Source organism: Heterocephalus glaber, unplaced genomic scaffold (genome assembly GCF_053883595.1).
Source record: "Heterocephalus glaber isolate CG9 unplaced genomic scaffold, H.glaber_assembly_v1.0 deba00000122, whole genome shotgun sequence".
Lineage (NCBI taxonomy): Eukaryota > Metazoa > Chordata > Mammalia > Rodentia > Bathyergidae > Heterocephalus > Heterocephalus glaber.
The window spans coordinates 3,524,103-3,542,694 of NW_028258138.1; the positions used below are offsets into that span (position 1 = coordinate 3,524,103).

At 57.0% G+C, this 18,592-nt stretch overlaps 1 protein-coding gene across 1 annotated transcript in view; it reads left to right on the forward strand.

Annotated features, from left to right (window-relative positions):
• Umodl1 (uromodulin like 1) overlaps positions 1 to 6,124 on the forward strand; it is a 46,491-nt gene extending 40,367 nt beyond the window's left edge. Inside the window, exons 16-21 of the mRNA XM_087181766.1 lie at positions 449 to 594; positions 855 to 1,088; positions 1,162 to 1,321; positions 2,180 to 2,264; positions 3,747 to 3,946; positions 4,975 to 6,124. Of these exons, the coding sequence (XP_087037892.1) occupies positions 449 to 594; positions 855 to 1,088; positions 1,162 to 1,321; positions 2,180 to 2,264; positions 3,747 to 3,928 (807 nt within the window). The 3' untranslated portion in view covers positions 3,929 to 3,946; positions 4,975 to 6,124. The remainder of the gene's footprint in view (positions 1 to 448; positions 595 to 854; positions 1,089 to 1,161; positions 1,322 to 2,179; positions 2,265 to 3,746; positions 3,947 to 4,974) is intronic.
• The last annotated feature ends 12,468 nt before the right edge of the window (positions 6,125 to 18,592 follow it).

The window sequence follows — 18,592 nt, forward strand, 5'->3', positions numbered from 1 at the left end:
GCTGGAAGGCAGGAGTCCCCTGCTGTGTTCAGGAGCCCCCCCCCTGCACACCGGGCTGCTCCCCTGAGGACAGCATGGGGCTGCACACGGAGGCTGCCGGCAGCTCTCTCCTCCCCCTTCCCCGGGCCAGGCAGACACCTGCTCTGGCGCTGAGCTTGGCAGGGTTGGAAAGGGAACAGGATTCAGTGCGTGGCCCAGCCCGGGACCCACTGGGGCATTATTCAAAGCCAGGATGGCCTGAGGGTTGCTTGCGGAGCCGAAGCAGGACGCGTGGTCGGCAGCTCTGCAGCCTTCTGGTCCACGGCACGCGGCTGACAGCAGCCGCCGGAGTGCGCGCTGTCTCTGCCAGTTCACACGAGCCGATGGCTGTCAGGGTCCTCACACCCGAGGCTGAGCTGCGGAAGCCCCGTGCCCACCCCCGGCTCACTCGCCTCCTGTCTGTGTCCAGAACAAGACCAGCACGGTGGTGAAGACGGTCCTGAGGAACGACCAGTCCCCGGACGGCGTCATCCACCACCCGACCATCCTGAGCCCCATCCGCTGCGTCTTCCGGAACGACCTCCTGACGTCCCTGGGCTACACCCCGAAGTGGGGGTGAGGGGCGGCGCCTGGCTCTCCACGCCGGGTGCCTTTATGTGGGGACGGGGTCTTCGGGGTTTGCACCGCTGCAGGCCCCGCCTTGAGGCCACACGCGTGGACCAGATCCACGCAGAACTGCCAGCTTCGCTAGTCACTGTCCCAGTGCCCGTTCCCCGAAGGTCCCCGCTGATCTCCACACTTCTCTGGGTTGCTTTCGGGGAGGAGTGGGAGGCAGGGGCTGCGGAACAAACCTCCTGGCCGCCGCTCCCCCACAGGGTTCCCTCCCTCGTGGAAGACCTGCACGGCGCGGGCACGTTTGTCACCGAAATGCAGCTGTTCGTGGGAGACTCTCCCATCCCTCAGAATCACAGCGTGTCCGCCAGCGACGACGTCAAGATCCAAGTGGGGCTGGACGGGCAGAACAGCCTCAAGGTGGTGCTGATGGAGTGCTGGGCCACGCCCTCCAGCAACGCCCGGGACCCCGTCACCTTCGGCTTCATCAACAACAGGTGGGCGCAGGCGGGCTCCGGCCACTTCCGGCTCCCCTGGCGGAGGCTGACACGCACCTGTCTCCTCTCGCAGCTGCCCCATCCCCAACACCCACACCAGGGTGATCCAGAACGGTGACTCCAGCAAGGCCCAGTTTAAACTGAGAATCTTCTCCTTCATCAACAACTCCATTGTCTACCTGCACTGCAAGCTGCGTGTCTGCATGGAGTCCCCTGGCACCACGTGCAAAATTGTGAGTGTCTGGCCCTGAGGGAGAGGAAGCTGCTGTTCCTGGGAGCCAGGGCACGGTGTGCGAGGTCTGGTCACCAAGGCGGGACCAGTGAGAGCCCTGCAGGCCTCTGCCAGTCCGATCTTGGTGCAGGTCGCCACTGGTCCCTTCAGGACAGGCGTCGGGTTAGCTCTGGGCTGCTGTGACTCAGCCCTGGACAGGGTGGCACCACTGCAGAAACTGACTCACAAGGTCCAGGTGCTGGCGGGGCTGGGTCCTCCTGAGACCCTGCGGGATACTGGCCCGGGCCTCTCCCTGGCCTGGTGTCCTCAGCCATCTTGGCTTGATGTTCCCTCTGTGTCTTCTCATCTTGGGTCTCTGCGTCCGTCCGGATTCCCCTTTTATAAGGACCCAGCTGCGCAGTGTTAGAGCAGCCCATGTGGCCTCGTCCTAACTCGACCACCTTCCCAAGCACAAGCACCATCGCAGGTGTAAGGTTAGGGTGCCAACGTCTCCCTGGAGGACCCAGGGTCACCCGTGGCAGGGACACTGGGTAGTGGACAGAGCAGGTGGCCGCTCTGCAGGGCAGAGGCGACAGGAGTTGCGCTACAGGAGTGGCCGTGGTGGCCTTTGGAGAAGCCGAGCTGGGGTGTGGTCCCCAGGCAGGAGCAAAGGGCCAGCGGCCTCCGCTTGGAGCTCTGTGCTTGCCGCCCCCCAATCCCCTGGGGCTGTCCCGGTGCTCCTGCTCCCCTACTTCATTGTGACACCCCGAGCACAGACTCACCCTCCTCAGACGGACACCACCCCGACAGTGAGTTCGCCCCTGTCCCAAGAGGCTGCATGGCCAACTTGAAATCACCTTCCTTTCCAACCAACCCACAGAACTGCAATGACTTCCGTTTTCTGAAAAGCAACCAGGGCTCAGCGGTGCTGCAGGCCACCTGGGGACCCCTCTTTCGCTCGGACGGTGAGTCCACACCTGGGGTTCAGACAGCAAAGAGAGTCCGCCTGCTGGGTGCAAACCAAGCCGTTGCTTCAATATGTGGAATTGCAGACTTCCCTAAAAGACTCAGGACAGTGGGAAGAACAGGGGCTGGATGCTGCGTGAGAGTGAGATCAGCCAGCGGGGTGCCAAGTCCTCCTAGCAGGGGCATAACTCCTTCCTCCAGGCGGTCTGCCTGAAGTGGGTCTGTCGTGGTCCTGTGCTGCCCAGGGAAGCTGGGCTCGGAGAGCCAGGTGAGGGTGAATAACGTGAAGTTTGGAGAGGGGCCACAAGAAGCCACGCGAGTTCCTGTCCCCTGGTAAACATCCCGTGGGTGTGCAGAGGAAGGGGCTCAGGCTGTGAACAGGGGACAGGCTGTGTCACGCTCTTTGTGTGTGTGCAAGTGTGCATGAACATGAAAAGCTGTTTTATTCCGAAGATGCAGAAGAAGGCATTTTGTCCCCCCTCCACAAAGTTTCCATCAGCCAATTATGTCCCGTGTTCTTTTTGATGTGATTGCTCTGATTATTTTGAAAAAGAAAAGGTTTGGGAATTGTATGCCTTGGGTACCAAGAGGCTGCTAGATGCCCCCACTTTCTGTCCCCCTGGACAGTGGGAGCCCCTGGGCTTTAGCGGCCAGAGATAAAAGCAGATTCTCAACCTACGTGGCAACTTGGTGTGGCCCAGGCTCAGTTCTGGCCAGTGAGGGGCATGGGGCGGCATGGCCACTCAAGGGGACCCCCTTCAAGCCACCTGGTGCCCCCTGCTCCTCCCATCCCCCTCCTTCAGCCCAGCATGAAGAGGAGGTGGCCAGCAGCTGTTGGGGAGCCCGAGCACTCCTAGGCATGGGGGCCAGCGGGGGTACTGAGGGTACCGTGGGCTCTGCCCCCAATTTCTATGCCAGACACAAACTCCCCTTGCATTTAAGCCACTGTTATTTTGGTTTCTTTCTTGCTGCTGAGGCTAATCGTGGCTGGTTTCCCTTCATTGCTGCTCCCCCTAACCTTGATGATGCTCTTCCACGCCCCTCTCTGGGGTCTGGCTTCAGGGTCGGGGGGTGTGAGCCTTGTGTGGGAGCTGGCAGGACATGGAAAGGGCACGAGGAGGTGGAGAGTGGCCAGCGTTGCTCAACTGCCTGTCCTCACCCCAAGCATTTGAGAAATGAATAAACAGGCACACACACTAAGCTTGCTCTTTGGAGTCGTGGGGGCCGCGGGTGCGGGCTGGCTGGGCTCTGGGACAACACGCTTTTTCTCTCTTCCTCTCCTCAAATTGCTAGGGAGACCAGGCCAGGCCAGGATCAGACAAGGAAGAGTGTGTGCCCTCGCATGCCCAGAGACTGGCCCTTGCATCCATCACGAGGCTGCCTTAACCCGGGCATGGGAAGCCCTGGGCTGGGGTCAGGACACGGGTGGACCGCGGGCTGTGGCCATGAGCTGTGTGGTTCAGTGTCTCTGTCACCCGCAGGTGTGTACCCACGTGCAAAGCCACACCTCGGGGCCGGCTACGTGACCCTCACCGTGGTCGCTGCCTTGGCCCTGGTGGCGGGGGCCGTGACCCTTCTGATCCTGCGCTACCAGAGATCCACCGGGAAGTACAGCTTCAGGATGCAGCCGGGCAGCTTCGGCTACCAGGTGTTCTCCGGATAGGAGGCCCAGCTGCCTGAGGTGGGTGAAGAGGGGTCTCTGCCTGGGTCCCCCATGCCCTGGGGGATGGCCGGGGGGCTCGTGAGGGGTAGATCTGTCTGTGTCGCAGTGGAGAGGCGTCCTTCCTCTGAAGAAGCAGCCCTGATTCGCCCAGGGACACAAAGGACCTGCAGAGCAGCCTCGAGTGGTGCAGGGTCCCATTTCTCCCCTGGGTCCTGAAATCTCTCCTCAGAGGGCATGGATGGTCCTTCCTGTCCCAGATGCTGAGCTGTGTCCACTGGGTGGCGCCCTGCTCTCCCTGGCATGGATGATTTAAACACAGATGCGTTTCCATCTGCCCGGTGGACTCTTGAGGGGCAGGGTCCTGAGCACAGCAGGTGACTCTGGAAGGCACTGCTTGTGGGTAGCCCACGTGCATCTGCCTTGTCCTCAACTGTAGATGACCCGGGATGCAGAATGCAGCGGAAATGCTATGTGAACCACTGTTGCACTGCAGTGTTTAGAGAACAGTGAACAAAAAGCCTGTACCTGTTTGCTGCAGACACACTTTTTAAAGAACATGCTCCCTCCACAGTTGGGGTCCTGAGGACAGCGAGAGCCCATTCTATGTCCTGCTCAGTTACTTCCCTTGTTGCTGGGACAAAATACCTAACACCCGCAGCTTCCAGCAGGAGGAGTTCATTTGGCTCACAGTCTGTGGAGGGTTCAGTCCATAGTCCAGTGGCTCCGAGGCAGGCAGCATGGCAGAGGTGCCTGGCGGAGGAGAGCTGCTCACCTCACGGTGTCCAGGAAGCAGCAAGAGAAGGGAGGAGCCCGGGGGGGGGTGCAAGTCCAGGCCCCTCCTCCCAGCAGCCCCCGCCTCCCAGCAGAGCATTCAGGTATCAACTCCTCAGTGGACCAATCACTGATGAGCATCACACCCCGTGATCCAATCACTTCCCAAAGGCCCACATGAGCGCATGAGGCTTTGAGAGACAGCCAGATGTGAACGTGACAATGCTGTCTCCTGTCCCATGAGCAAACTGACCCAGGCGACCTTTTCCACGCAGGTAACCACGAGTCAAGCTCGGATCCCAACTTGTGAAGCATTAACCGAGTCGCCTCTGTGCTGCTCTTTGTGGCAGCACGCAGATGAGCCCCAGAGTGGCGGAGCGGCCTCCGTCTGTCCCCCGGGGCCGCTGCCCTGCAGCTTCCAGACCAGCAGCACCTGCCAGGCAGGGGACAGGATTATGGGGATGTAGGCAGAGTGCCAGGTGTGCTGGATCCTCAAACCCAGCACAAATGCTGCTCCTGTCACCCAAGCCACCCGCACATCTGTCACCAGACCCTCGCCCTCCAGCCCGGTCCACAAGAGCCTCGATCATTGACAGCCAGGGCCCAACACTTGTCAATTACGAAGTGTTTCACATTTTAAACGGTCAATGATGTGAAGCTCTTTTACAAATAGGTCTGTCTCATGAAGCCCTCATTGCTAACATTATTTTTAGGAGCTGCATATGATAATAGAATTGATCGATTATGTAACCAAAATGTCCAAAGGTATGGTGTTCTTCAGGAAAGGTTTGATCCAGCAATGTCACTGCGACCAAGTCATTATTTTATCTTGCATTACCAGTTTGTTGTTTTTATTTACACAACAGCAGCAGAAAAGAGTTTAGTGATATGAAAATCTTTCTAATAAGTAAAAATACCATGACATGTAGACATTACTCTCCTATGTTCCCAGACATGCTCACAGCCATTTTTTTCATACTATCCGACCACTGGGGAAGCTGTGATTTACCCATTGCCATGAGAAATGAGAAAGGGGGTAGATGAATTACATATGTAAAGTCATATAATGAATGAATGAGGAAATGGATCTAGAATATAACTATTTTAGTCTAGAATTTTCTCCATTGCACCATACTAGGAGATACTGCTTTTTACTTTATTTGAAACAAATTAAAATTGATTAGAGAGCTAATATCTAAAAGTATGGCGTTGCCCCTCGATGAACTTAGAATCGTAACAGGATATTAGTTTTTAATTCATAAGATTCATTCTGTTGGATGTAATTAACTGTCACTCATACAGAATATTTGGGAAAAGGAGTATTTTGATTAACTGGATATTCTCAGAGTCTGAATGACGATATGTAATATGTGTAGGTAACCGATTTTGAGCAAGCGAATAAAGTGCATGTGACACTGAAAAGTGACCGGCTGTGCTGGCTTCTCTGCGTAGTTCAGTTCACACCGAAGGCTCCGGGGAGCACCTGCCCTGGGGGAGGGAGTTGTGTGGTCCTTCCGGAGCCGCGCCTGTCTGTCCTGACTCAGCTCGGTGCTTTTCCCGAAAAACAAACAGGAAGTGTTCAGAACACCAGCTGGTGAGGCCCCCGGCTGGGAAGCCCTTGGGTTTCAGATAAAGAAGCTAGCTTGTGTTTTTAAACTGAATCTTTCAAACTTCCGCTCAGTCAGCGGGCCGCATCCATTCATTTGTGTTTTATGTAACAATGGAAGCTTGGTTTCCCTCTTCCTACCGCCCGCCCTCGGCTCCTTCTTGATGAGCCTTTCCTGATCAGCTGCGGGTGGCCAGGCCAGAGCTCGGAGCTTGGACAACGCGTGGGAGAGGAAGACTGAGCCCCGCCCCCAAGGAGAGTCGGTCTCGCGGGGGGAGGGGACATTCACAGCAGCAGGCGAGAGAGCCAAGGCCAGTGCCGGGGGAGCGTAGCGGACATATGCTGTGAGTTGTCCCTGATCTGGTCCGTGAGTCCGTGCGTCCGTCCATCCGTCCATCCATCCATCCATCCTTTCACCCATCTATCCACACATCCACGCATCCACTCGACCATTCGTCCACAGTCCTGCTTGGATCTGGACCACAGGGTGTGGCTCACTCTACAGTGGAAGCCCTGATGAAGTGGAGGCTCTGACGGAAGTGGGGATCTGGCGGACCGGAAGGTCAAGTGCCCCTGGAGAAGCACTGGGCCTTTCCGCAAACCCTCTGGTCCAGGCTGCATCCCTCCAAACGGCCGCTAGACGGCGCCCAAATCCACGTCTGCGTCCAGGGCGGCGCTGGGCCTCTTGTGAGGCTGCTGCAGCCACAGCCCGGCGCGCTCCTCTCTGCTCTTTTTCTCCGGATCTGCGCCTCTGGCCCACAGGTGAGGGTGGATCTGGATCAGCCGCAGTCCTGGGGCTGCGTCTGCGGTGGGGGCTCAGGAGGGGCGCGGGGCCCCGGGCTGGCGTCCTGGGAGGCCGAGTCAGGGCGAGTGTGCTTGGGCAGCCCCAACCCCAAAGTCCAGGCTGCTTCCAGGTCCAGCACCCGTGTAACCTTTCCTTGATTAGCACTGGGAACTGACTCTGAGCCACAAGCCCAGCCGTTTTCACTTTGAGCTGAGTCTCACGAAGTAGTTATATTGGCCGGGCTAGTCTTGAGCTTGTGATCCTCCTGCCTCAGCCTCCCAGAGTGCTGGGACTATAGCTGTGCCCCGCCGCACTTGGCTCGAGATCCACAACTTTTGAGTGCCAACGTGACACCGCCTGTGGAAACCCACCAGACCTCTGTGCCGGGCCACGGCGGATAGTGTACAGAATGACCTCAGGCTCCGTGCGGAAGGTATTTGGGAAATCCGTGGGTCTCCTGTTTAGACTTGGTCTCATCCCCGTGTATCTCATTATGTAGATGCAAGCATTCCAACCTGAGAAGCCCCAATCCTAAAGCTCCTCCGGTCCCAAGCGTTGGGGCTAAGGGCTGCTCCACCTGTGGCTTTAGGAGCGATGCTTCAGAAATTATTGTAGAGCTCTTGGGAAAGCCACACTCTCTCGGTTTCCTTCCTGCTGTTCTCAATCCTCAAACGGAGACCAGAAATCCCACAGCCCCCAGCAAATGGGTGGAGGAAGAGGCAGGAGGGTGTCAGGGGCCAGGACCCCTCCGTGCTCCCAGGGGCGGACAGCCGGGCCGTGGGGACTGGGGACCAGGGCTGGAATTGCAATGCTCCCGTCTCAGCCTCCCAGGGTCACCAGGCCCGGCTGGAAGGCAGCCTAACTGTGGCCAGGGAAACCGTGCACGGGGAGCTCTGCCTCAGGGCTAGGGAGTAGGAGGGCCCCCTGGTTCTGTGGGGCTGGGGCCAAGCGCTGAACCGGACTTGGGCCACTGGGCGTGGCTTCCGGGCCTTGCTGGTCTGCACAGAGGCACAATCCATGTCGCGTTGCAGCGACACTCTTGGCAGGACTCCAGCACGTCGTCTGCCGGGTCCCAGACCTTCCCAGGCAGCAGCACCCGGAGGGGGAGTGGGGAGGGGCTGTGGTCCTGCGGGTTCCAGGACCAGCCTTCGTGCGCCCGACCTTAGGAAGCACCCCTGCCCCATCGCCCTGAGCGAGACTGGAATCTTCTCCGCAGAGTGGATCGCAATTCCAGGTGGATCCTTGGTGGTTCGGGGACAGGTGTGCGTGGATTTTACTCCCTGTAGGGGACAAGGAGGTCCATCCTGTAGGTGCGGGTGCCCGGCTCCTCGGAGCCGCCTCTAGAGGGCGCTGTGTGCAAGCCACACCGGTACTCGGAATCCTCAAGACGGTTGTTACTGTCTTTATTTAAAGTGAGTAAAGCCAGGAGGTCACAAGGGTCCCCGTGCGTGACGGCCTGACGGTAACCATCACAGAAGACTGCCGGAGCCAAAGCCCGACAGAGGCCAGCGCAGCCTCCTGTGAGATCGTCTGCCCAGCAACTGCCGGTCCAATCTTGGCTGGACACCACTCTTGTATTATTGATCCTCGTGGCCAAGGATTATTGTTTCAAGAGATCAGATGTGGTCTTCTCGGTTGCCTTTAAAAATCCCCCCTTGCCTCGACCTTCTTGGATACTCTCGTAGTTGCTGTGCTCCCTTGGAGTGCCCAGACAGATGTCATTGTCCTTTGGAGGCTGCCTCTCTTCCCAGACTGACAGTGGTACAGTTGAACACCTACGATGTCCACAGCAAAGATGAGGAGATGCACAGCCTGGGCCCAGGGCAGGGAGCTTGGGAGGCAGGAAGCCAGCTCGAAGGTCACAGGATGGTCAGGAACCCGGGGCTGGCACAGTCGAGGGGACAGCGGGTGCTCCAGGCCCCAGAGTGTGTCCAGTGTCGGCTGTGGTGGCAGACCCTGGCAATGGCCCCTCCACGTGGCTAGGTGTCCCCTGCTGAGTTCTGATCCCACCCACTTGGATCCAAGTCCACTTGGAGGACTGGTGACTGAGGCTTCTCTCCCTGACTCCTCCCTCGGGGACATCGGGGCTCCTCCTCCTGTCTCCCTGGATCTGCCTGAATGTCCCTTATGCTGGACAGGGAGTGGGTCCGAGAGGTGAGCTCAGAGTGGGGAGGGGAGGAGTAGAAGCTGAGGTGCCCCGTGGGCGCCTCCCTGGGTGAACTCTGTCCACCATCTGTACCTCCTCTGCAGGGCCCAGAGGGAGGAGGAGGAAGTGCACCCAGGTGAGGTGGCCCCCGGGGGAGGGGGCATAAAACGCCCGTCTTGCTTACTATCCAGGAGTTTCTGGCAGGGACAGATGCCCGTGCCCCCACCCCTGGCCTGGCCTCTGGGCCCCAGTGGCAGCTGCACCTGCCCAGTCCCCTCCTTCCCCCCACCAGGTACCTGGAGGCTCCTCCTACCACCTGGGCCCCACCTGGCACCTTGCCCTGGGCGACTCCCAGGACCCTTGGTTTCCCCACAGCCCAGGAAAGGGGCCCTTTCTGCCCTGCCGCTCAGGGTGAAGGGAGCCACACCCCCAGAAGGCTTTGGAGTCCCCGTAGACAAACAAAGGTGCACACACACGGAGCAGCCCTGCTGGCCTGGGGCCATGGCGGGGCGGGACCCAGCAGGCTTGGTGGCCACATCTGCCAGGGACAATGCACAGTGCGCCATGTCCTGCAGAGGCGGGGGTCGCAGCCAGTGCTGCCTGGGGGAGGAGGCCTTTGTCCTCCAGGGTGCTGGTTCTTCACAGACCCTGGCCCTGCCCTGCTGCTCTTAGGGTCTGGGGGGGGCAACCCTGCTGTCGCTGTTCCCAAGGCGCCCCGGTGGCCCTGGTGTCACCTCAGAGCAGGAGCTCGGTGCCCAGACTGGAGAGCTGAGACCTAAACTCCCAGCCCGGAGGATTCGAACCAACACCCTGCTTGCCTGGGCTTCTGAGACAGGGCGCCCCACGTGCCACCCTGGGCTAAAGTGAAGGTGTCGTGGGGCTATGGGCCTGGGCAGCACCTCCAGGCCTCTCCTGGCTTCTCCAGGCTGCCCTCCACTGCCCCTTGGCCCACATCGCAGGACCCCGGGTATCCCGTTGGGCCTGCCAGGATGACCCAGAATGACCTCCCTGCTTTAAGGTCAGCTGATTCACAGTTCATGTCGCATCCACACCCCTGGCCTGGAGAGAACCGTGCACAGCTCGGGGCCCAGGCTGTGGCGGGTTTTGGCTGCGGTGCCGAGTTCAGGTCTGGCCCTCTGCAGCCTTCTGCCCTGCTGAGACCGACTGTGCTGGGCTGGGAGAGCCAGCTACTCGGCTGGTATGAGAGGAAGGATTCACAAACCATACTGAAGTGAGGGAACAGCACTCAAAGCATGTTGTTCTCTAAGTCTTTTATTGTTGTGCATCCTGTTGGGTGGTTGATTTCTGTGGCATCTGAAGTCCTGGCTGAGGGTCACAGCTGAGCGGGTAATATCTGAAAACAGCCACCGCAGCGGGATTTATACTCTGGAAACCGGCATGTGCAGCAAATCAGGGATTAATTGTCTTATTGATCATCCTGGCTTAAGACAGAGATGGGGAAATGTCAGGCTGATGCAGATGAACCTAAAGTGCACTAAGCGGGCAGCTGCCCCATCAGGAGCACCGAAATCTGCCCGGTCACAGCAGAACTGCAGGGACAGTTAGCAAGGCCTACAAAGGCAAGGGCTTGGCAAACATCAACCAAAGTGTTCTGTGTGACTCACTGGTTTCTACGAACTTAGCGTAAAAGCACTGTGCATTTCAGTATTATTGGTAATTGGATGCCTGATTTAGCTCAATAAAAGTTAGAATGAGGGCCAGGGATTTAGCTCAGTGGTTCCACCACCTGCCTCGCAAGCACAAGGTTCCGAGCTCAATCCCCGGTACCCCCTGGCCAAAAGTTAGAATGAATCAAGGCAGGTAGGTACTATATATGAGGTGCAACGGAAATCTACAAGGAATGTCTAAATTTTTAAAACTTGCTCCAGTAAAAGACACCACGCCCTCGATCTTCCTCCCTCTGAACATCCTCCTCCCACCATCCTCAACGCTTTCTGCAGCAGCTCTGAAGTCCTCTTTCCTGAGTGTACTTAGTTTCAGTGTTGTAGCTGCCTCAATGTCCTGACTCTGTTCAAAACGTTTCCCTGTCATGGTCATTTTGACTCTAGGGAGGAGCCGGAAGTCGCATGGTGCCAGGTCGGTGACTAAGGTGGATGAGGACACAGCGTCGTGTTTTCACGAGCTGCCTTTCTGCTGGGGGGCGCTCGGCGGCAGCAGGCACTATATTTCTAATCACACCTCGTAAAGACCTCAGGAAAGAGGAACCCAGAGCTGCCACAGAAAGTGGCCAGGAGGATGGGATGAGTGTGTTCAAAGCGAGGAGGGGGATTTTGAAGGGGACTCATGGCAATGTGTCTTTCGCCCTAATCAGTTCTGAAGGTCTGAACACTCACCTCATCTTCCTCCATCTCTCTGGGCTCCTGGGCCCCTCTTACATCTTCAGAGTGTTTGTTTCCATCAGACTTGGCACATTGGCCAGCGCCTCGTCAGGCCAGGGCTGCAGCTCCTGCAGAGCACAGGGCCCCTCTGCCACCCTCGGTGCGTCCCCCTCCAGAGCCCGCACTGCGGGCTGTCCTCTCTGCCTCCTGCTGTCCCAAGTGGCAGTGCCTGTGGTCACCTGCTCTCCCTCCTCTCCTTTGACGTGGAGTTTCGGAGCAGGGAACGGGATGTGGCACCCGGGCTCACTGTGCCCGCGTCTGTGGGGAGGTCACAAGGTGCCATGCTGGGCGGCAGCAGGTGCCTGCGGGGTGCGCTCTAAACTCCTCTGGGTGGGGAGCCACGGAACTCAGCGGCCCTGGGGCGGGGAAGGAGGACAGAGCGGGACAGAGGATGGGCCTGCAGGGCCCGGGGAGGCCCGAGCCACCCTCTGGGGGCTGCTGCATCCGCCACCACCCCTTCCTCAGAGTGGCCACGTGGACCCTCCTTTCCTTACCAGTGGGAGAAACAGCACCAGGAACCGGAGCAGGAACTTCCTTCGGCAGCCTCAGAGGAGCATCCCTGGCCCCGGGGACTTCGCCACTGGATTGAAAGTGCGTCCAGGTGGCTGCGGTGGCCAGAGGTGGCCGTGACTCGGTGTCAGGTGCACCTGAGGGTGTGAGCTGACCTTAGCTGGCCACACATTCAGAACTCGAAGAGACATGCAACGTGCACGGACAGACACAGGGACAGAGCGACACACAGCACCCCCGCCGGCTGCCCGCCTCCCCTGTTTGCACAGACACTGCCCGAGTGGCCCCTAGCGACCCCCCCCAGTCACTGGTCTTTGAGAAATTTCCTGCCAGTCTACTTAAACCAAGATGGCTTATTTCAGATGACTCCTCACCTGGTGGTTATGATGGTTGTGCTCCTTATTTGTGCCGAGAAAAGACACTCACTCATTTTCCTGGTTCATTGTAAGAAACTGGATTTACTTTTCCACCTTAGTAGCTTTAAACCTATGGGCTCTCTCGTTTTAAAAACCCAAGCAACAATATAGCAGAATGGCTTCAGATATTCCTCAGGAAGCGAAATGGGTATTTTTTTCTTTTTAAATAGAAAAATATGCAGTGAAAATATAAATGATGACAAGAGCTGATCTGAAACGCAGTGAAAGACTTTTGATTTCAAAAATGAGAGTCTAGGGAGCCAGGGAGTGAGAGGAGGAACCAGAATCACTCCGGCTACAAAAGCGAGGCTGTCCCTGAGGCCGGCAGCCCCAGGATGGGGAGGGGACCTCAGGCCCAGGGGTCCTGCCGTGGCCACCACGGAACACAGGGCAAAGTGGAGTCTCACCTGGGGAGCAGAGGAGGCCGGGGGAGGCGCGTCCCTGGCCCCTCGGCTTGTGCCACTGGCACACACACCTGAGCGGCAGCTGACAAAGAGCAAAGGTTGATGCGGCTCACGGCTTCAGAGGCTCCGGTCCATGGTCAGGCGGGCCCACTGCTCCCAGGCCTCTGCAGGGAGAGGTGTGGCCGAGCAGACTGGCCCCGTCCTGGCCAGGAAGCGAAGGAGAGGATGAGGAGAGGGTTGGGGTTCCACAGTCCCCCTCAAGTGACACCCTCATTGACTGACAGACCTCCACCTTCTCGCAGCAGCGCCAAGCAGGGGGACCTGCTGGGGACAGGGGCCTTGGGAACGTTTCAGATGCAAATTACAGCAGCCCTCAAGCCTGTGCCTCAGAGATGGAGGATGTGGGGCCGCATGAGAAACTACCCAGCAGAGCTTCCTCCCAGCAGGCGTGGCCGCGGCCCTGTTGGTCATAACAAGACAGGGTGCAAACACAAACGCACAGGACCAAGAGCCACGGGGCAGCTCACGTGATGAGCATAAGACCAGAGTGGAGCGGCTGAAAGCCCAGCCCTGCTCCTGGGGTGATGCTCAGACCCTGGGGTGAGGGAGAAGGGCGGAGCGTGGGTGGGTGGAGGAAGACACTGGGCTCCTGGGGCAGCGGCGGACGGCGGATGGCGGATGGTGAGGAACAGGACCGCAAAGATTCTTAGTATGCAGCAGGTGAAGCTCAGAGCTGTCTACCACATACGCGCTTCACGGCGCCGCTACTGAGAGACTGCTGGGGAAACAATTACAGGGAGCTATTTGTTAACGCCTTCATTTAATTTAATTTTTTATAAACTTCACACTGAGCTGCTTCCCCAGTTCATTTTTGAGACTGTGCCCCACTAAATTCCTAAGTTGTCCAGGCTGGGATGGAACTCATGACCCTCCTGCCTCAGCCTCCCAGAGTGCTGGGATCCCAGGCGTGCGCCACCACCCCCGGCTTATTACCGTCTTTCTGTATCGTCTCCAGCCTTTTACTATAAAAAAGGCTTAGAGGCACAGAAAAAGGGAAAGACTCGCACAGTGAACACCTGCCTGCCCACTTGTAGATCAGGGCTGGGCAGACCGTATCCCGTGGGCTCACACTCATGCGGTCCCCGTTTTTGTCTGGCCCGCAAGCTAAGAAGGGTTTTTATGTTCCTAAATGGCTGCAAAATAACCCAAAGAAGGAAAATATTTTGTGACAGGAAAATGGTGTGGAGTTCATACTCAGCGTCTCAGAAGACAGGCTGCGCTGTTCACGTAGACACCTGCTCTGTCGTCTCCCACGGCAGAAGACTGCAGGGTGAGTGTGTCAGGCCCGTGACACCGGTGGCGTGGGGCGTCCAGAACTGCAAAAGAGGCGGCTTGGTCGGCAGCGCGGTTGCTCCTGAGGAAGAGACAAAGTCTTCCTGACCCCTGTCCTCTTGCTCGGTCAGTTACGGAGCAAGGACATTGAAAGCTCCACCCAAAGGGCTTTTCACCTTTTCTTTTTGAATGGGGCGCCTCTGCCGCCTGAACACCCACGGCCGCTGTCGGGGTTCAACGCAGGCTCAGCACATCCCTCTCCCCGTTTTCTCTCCGCTCTGGTTGTTGATTTATTTTTCTTTGCTCCTTTTAAATCTGCCCGCTTTTCTTTGATCTATATTTGAAGTTCTGCAATTGGGCGCATACTCATTTGGGATTCTTCCATCCTTGGGATAAATTTATCCCTTTATCATTCTGAAATACTGTCTGTGTCGTGATATTTAAAATGGATTTCTTTCAGGCGGTATATATTTGGATCGTCCTTACTGTCCATGTGATGCACCCCTCCTTGTGCAGCCAAGTACAGGGCAGATGATGTGGGGGGATGCCTGGATTTTTTTTTTTTGGTACCAGGCATCGAACTCAGGACCTTGCGCTTGTGAGGCAGGCGTCAGAACCACTGAGCTAAATCCCTGGCCCCAACCTGGATTTAAATCTACCACATGCAGGGCCAGGGATTTAGCTCAGTGGTGCCATGCCTGCCTCGCAAGCGCAAGATCCTGAGTTCGATCCCCTGTAGCAAAAAAAAGATCTATCACATGCAGTTTGTTTCATTTGTCCAACAGTTCATGTCTACCCACCATTCATTTGTCCCTTTGTCCTTTTTGCTCCCTTATTTGGATGAGTTGAGTATTGACTATTTTTTTTTATTGTTGTTTTGAGACTAGCCCAGGCTGGCCTCAAACTTGCGTTGATCCTCTTGGCTCAGCCTCTGAGTGCTGGGCTCACAGGTGTACGCCACCACGCCCGTTGAAAACATTTACCTTGAGTAGTTTTTAGTTTTATCTGCACCCTTGGCTTGTCAGTTGTGCTTCTTTGTGATTTCGCAGTGCTCTCTTCAGTGTTTTGCTCTGTGGCATCTTCAGCTGGCCACGGTTTACCTCCACATTCCACGGCCCTCTTCACCTGGTGCCAGAACCTCACCACAGTCATCGTGTCCACACTTCCTCAGGCACCACGGTTGGCGTACATTTCTCCTTACACGCTAGGAGCCCACAGTAAACAGTCTTCCTTTCTTCGGCAGGTCTGTGGAAATCACAATTGAACAGCACAATTATCTTTAATTACACATATTATTAGCATCTAATGCCAAGATGACCGAGCCAGTGCCCGCCTCTTTCTCTGGGCTCCTGAGGGGACTATTTGTACTTTGATTGTGGCAATGTTTAATGCTGCTCTTATTTATTTGTCTTTCTGCTGCGTTAGACAATAAGGCCCTTGAGAGCACAAACAATATCCATTCATCTCGGGCCTTCACAGGATTCCTGGGGCTGGGAGGGTGGCTGCCCAACACTGGACACCACTGATCTCCCCGCCCCTGCTGACTCACTGGGTGAGGGGAGGCAGCCTGGGAAAGGCAGGCCCCAGACTGGCTGTGCACCCCGGCCGGGGTCAGAGCTGGGGAGTGACGCCAGGGACACCACCTCGCCTCTGCCCTCACGCTCAATCGACCTCCCATTTGAAATGTGGCGGGAAGGAAAGGGAGCCACAAGCCCCCTGTCCCGACCTCTACGGTGTGGGGTCATTTTCCGAACCTAACACAAGGCTCCCAACAGTAGTCTGAGCACTCGGTGTCTGGAAAGCATGATGTGATGTGTATTGGAAGATGCTGGGGATGAGCAGGGCCCTGTGGGGAGAGGAGAGGATTCCTCAGTGACACTGGCCGAGAGGGGGGGAGTGTGGGAAGTGTCCCCAGATGGGACGGGCAGCCAGGGTGCCTGGGAGAGGCCGAACCAAAGAGGAGTCGGGCAGATTCAGCCTTGATGACAGAGGCCAGGATGCCTGGGAGCTGCAGACAAAGGCCTCAGTCGGTGGCTGTTGGAAGTTATAGTCTATGGTGTTCACTACAGTCCGCCTGCTGCCTACACCACTCCTGGAGGCCCCTACGCCAGCCCTTCCTGGTTGTAACCCCATAGGTTGAGCTCAACTTGGCTGAGATGCAATCGCTTTTGTGTATAAAAATCTCTAGACAAGAGTCCCTTTGGCAACCCTTTTCAGGCCCCTCCCAGGTTCATTTGCCTGGAGCTTTTTGCTTCAGCTTTACAGTAAATGCTGCTTCCCGCTTTCCCTCGACAATAAATACTTTGGCTCAGCCCTCTCCTGACGGCCCTGTAATTCTTTGTGGGCCGAGAGAAGAACCCACTGGCAGGCTGGATTGTCTCCCACAGTGGCTCGTGGGGCAGGACCCTGGAGAGCGACTCACAGGGCCGCTTCGGGCTGGGCTCCTCCAGCAGTGAAGGTGTGCAGGCCACTGTCCTCCAGCATTTGGGGCTCACTGAATCCCCCATGACGACTGGGACCAGGGCTGCTGACCTTTGGGTCACTTTCTGAGCCTTGAAATGTCGGAGCAGTTAGAAAAATGTTCACAGTGTGTTTCAGTGAGTGTTTCTACATAAATACATAAAAAAATCTAAAAGTAGTATTACCCCTTCCAGGGCTGGGGATTTAGTTCAGTGGTTCCACTGCCGGCCTTGAGTTCGATCACCAGTACCAAAAAAAAAAAAAAAATTTCCCCTTCCAGTCAGTTTTAACCTGTAATAGAAGACAGCTTACTTCAAAGGGGGATTTTAAGGAATGAATGAAGGGTTTCTTTTAAAGTGAAAGAGTTTTCTTTCATATATTAAACTATCTTCCTGTTGTGCGTTTTCTTTGGGGAGCACACGTGTATCACCTTGTGATGGGTGAGGAGCCTCCTGACGGGGCTCCCTGCAGAGTGTGCCCAGTGACTCTGCTCCTTCAGGGTTTCCTCCCCTCTTTCCCATTCATGTGTGCATGATTACCCATCAGCCCCTTGGCTGCATCATGGGGCTGGATGGGCCTCTGAGGCTGGTGTGCTGCTGAGCTGCTTTTCCTGCTTCACTTTGTGGCAAGGAGCCCCTGGGGCAGTGGGAGGGGACCTGCAGCTGCAGAGGGGCCCCACTTGGCCACCCACCCCCAGCCCCGTTGCCCCTTCTGGGCCTGGGTGCCAGACATTTGAAGACCACCCACCTCAGCCAGCACCCTTACTTAGACGTGGGGCATGGTGGCCCGTAGAGGATCAGCACCTCACCAAGGTCTGTGCCTGCCACACGGGGCCATCTACGTCCTGCGTCTGTCATGTCTCCTCGTGTGTGTTCTTGGAGCTGTGTCCCTCTGTGCCCCCGGGACACCACTGTGGTGACCAGAGATGGGGTGGGGGGAGACCCGATGCCTTGGGCAGCGACTGCCCCTCTGGGAGTTGGGAGGGCCTGGCAGGCTGCAGCCATGGTGCCTGGCTGAGCCGGTGGCCAGGACTCCCAGCATCCACAGGGCCAGACCCGGAAGACTAAGGCCAAGACCCAACAGAAAAGCCCATCCTGGGTCCATCTGGGCCTTGCCAGTGTGGATAGCTGTCAGGTTGACTGAGGGACAAAACCTCGACCTTGGAGGCTGCTAGGAGGAATGGCGCAGGACTTTCCTCAGGAGACGCCTCTGTGACTCCTTGGGGAGGGGAGCCGTACAGCTAGCTGTTCCAGAACATTCCAGACCACCTGCTGCGACCCCCACAGACTCCAGCACAAGGAGCAGTGTGATGCCCCTGTGCTTTGAAAAAGCCCATCACCCTGGGGTGCAGGGTTCTCTCGAAGTGAGCAACTTGACTTAGCCAATTCAAAAGTGACTCCGACAAAGCGAGCCCGGTATTGCTTTAGAAGCTCTATTAACTCTTCCAAAATGATCAGGCACTGTTGAGTGAACTGCTACTTTGGAGCATTTAATGGCATCCTAGCACCTGGGGAAATGGATCTCACCTCATAATATCCTCTGAAGTGTGTGTCTGTGAGAGAGAGGAGAAGCGAGAACGAGGTGGGAGCTGTGGGAAGCACGTTTACATGCAGGGTCTATCTGCACCTCTAAAATGCGGATCAGCTGTCTCTCGTGGCCTGAATGAACAGGTGGTTCTACTTCTGTTTGGGGGACGATTAGCTGCACTTTCTTTAAAACGCTACCTGCTGCAACAGAAGGATGTCTTAGCCAGGCTCTCTCTGAGCTGCCGCCTCCCCAGCCGGCTTCCTAGCATGGGCCAGGCCATTGCTCACCCACCTGGGGCACCCATGGCAC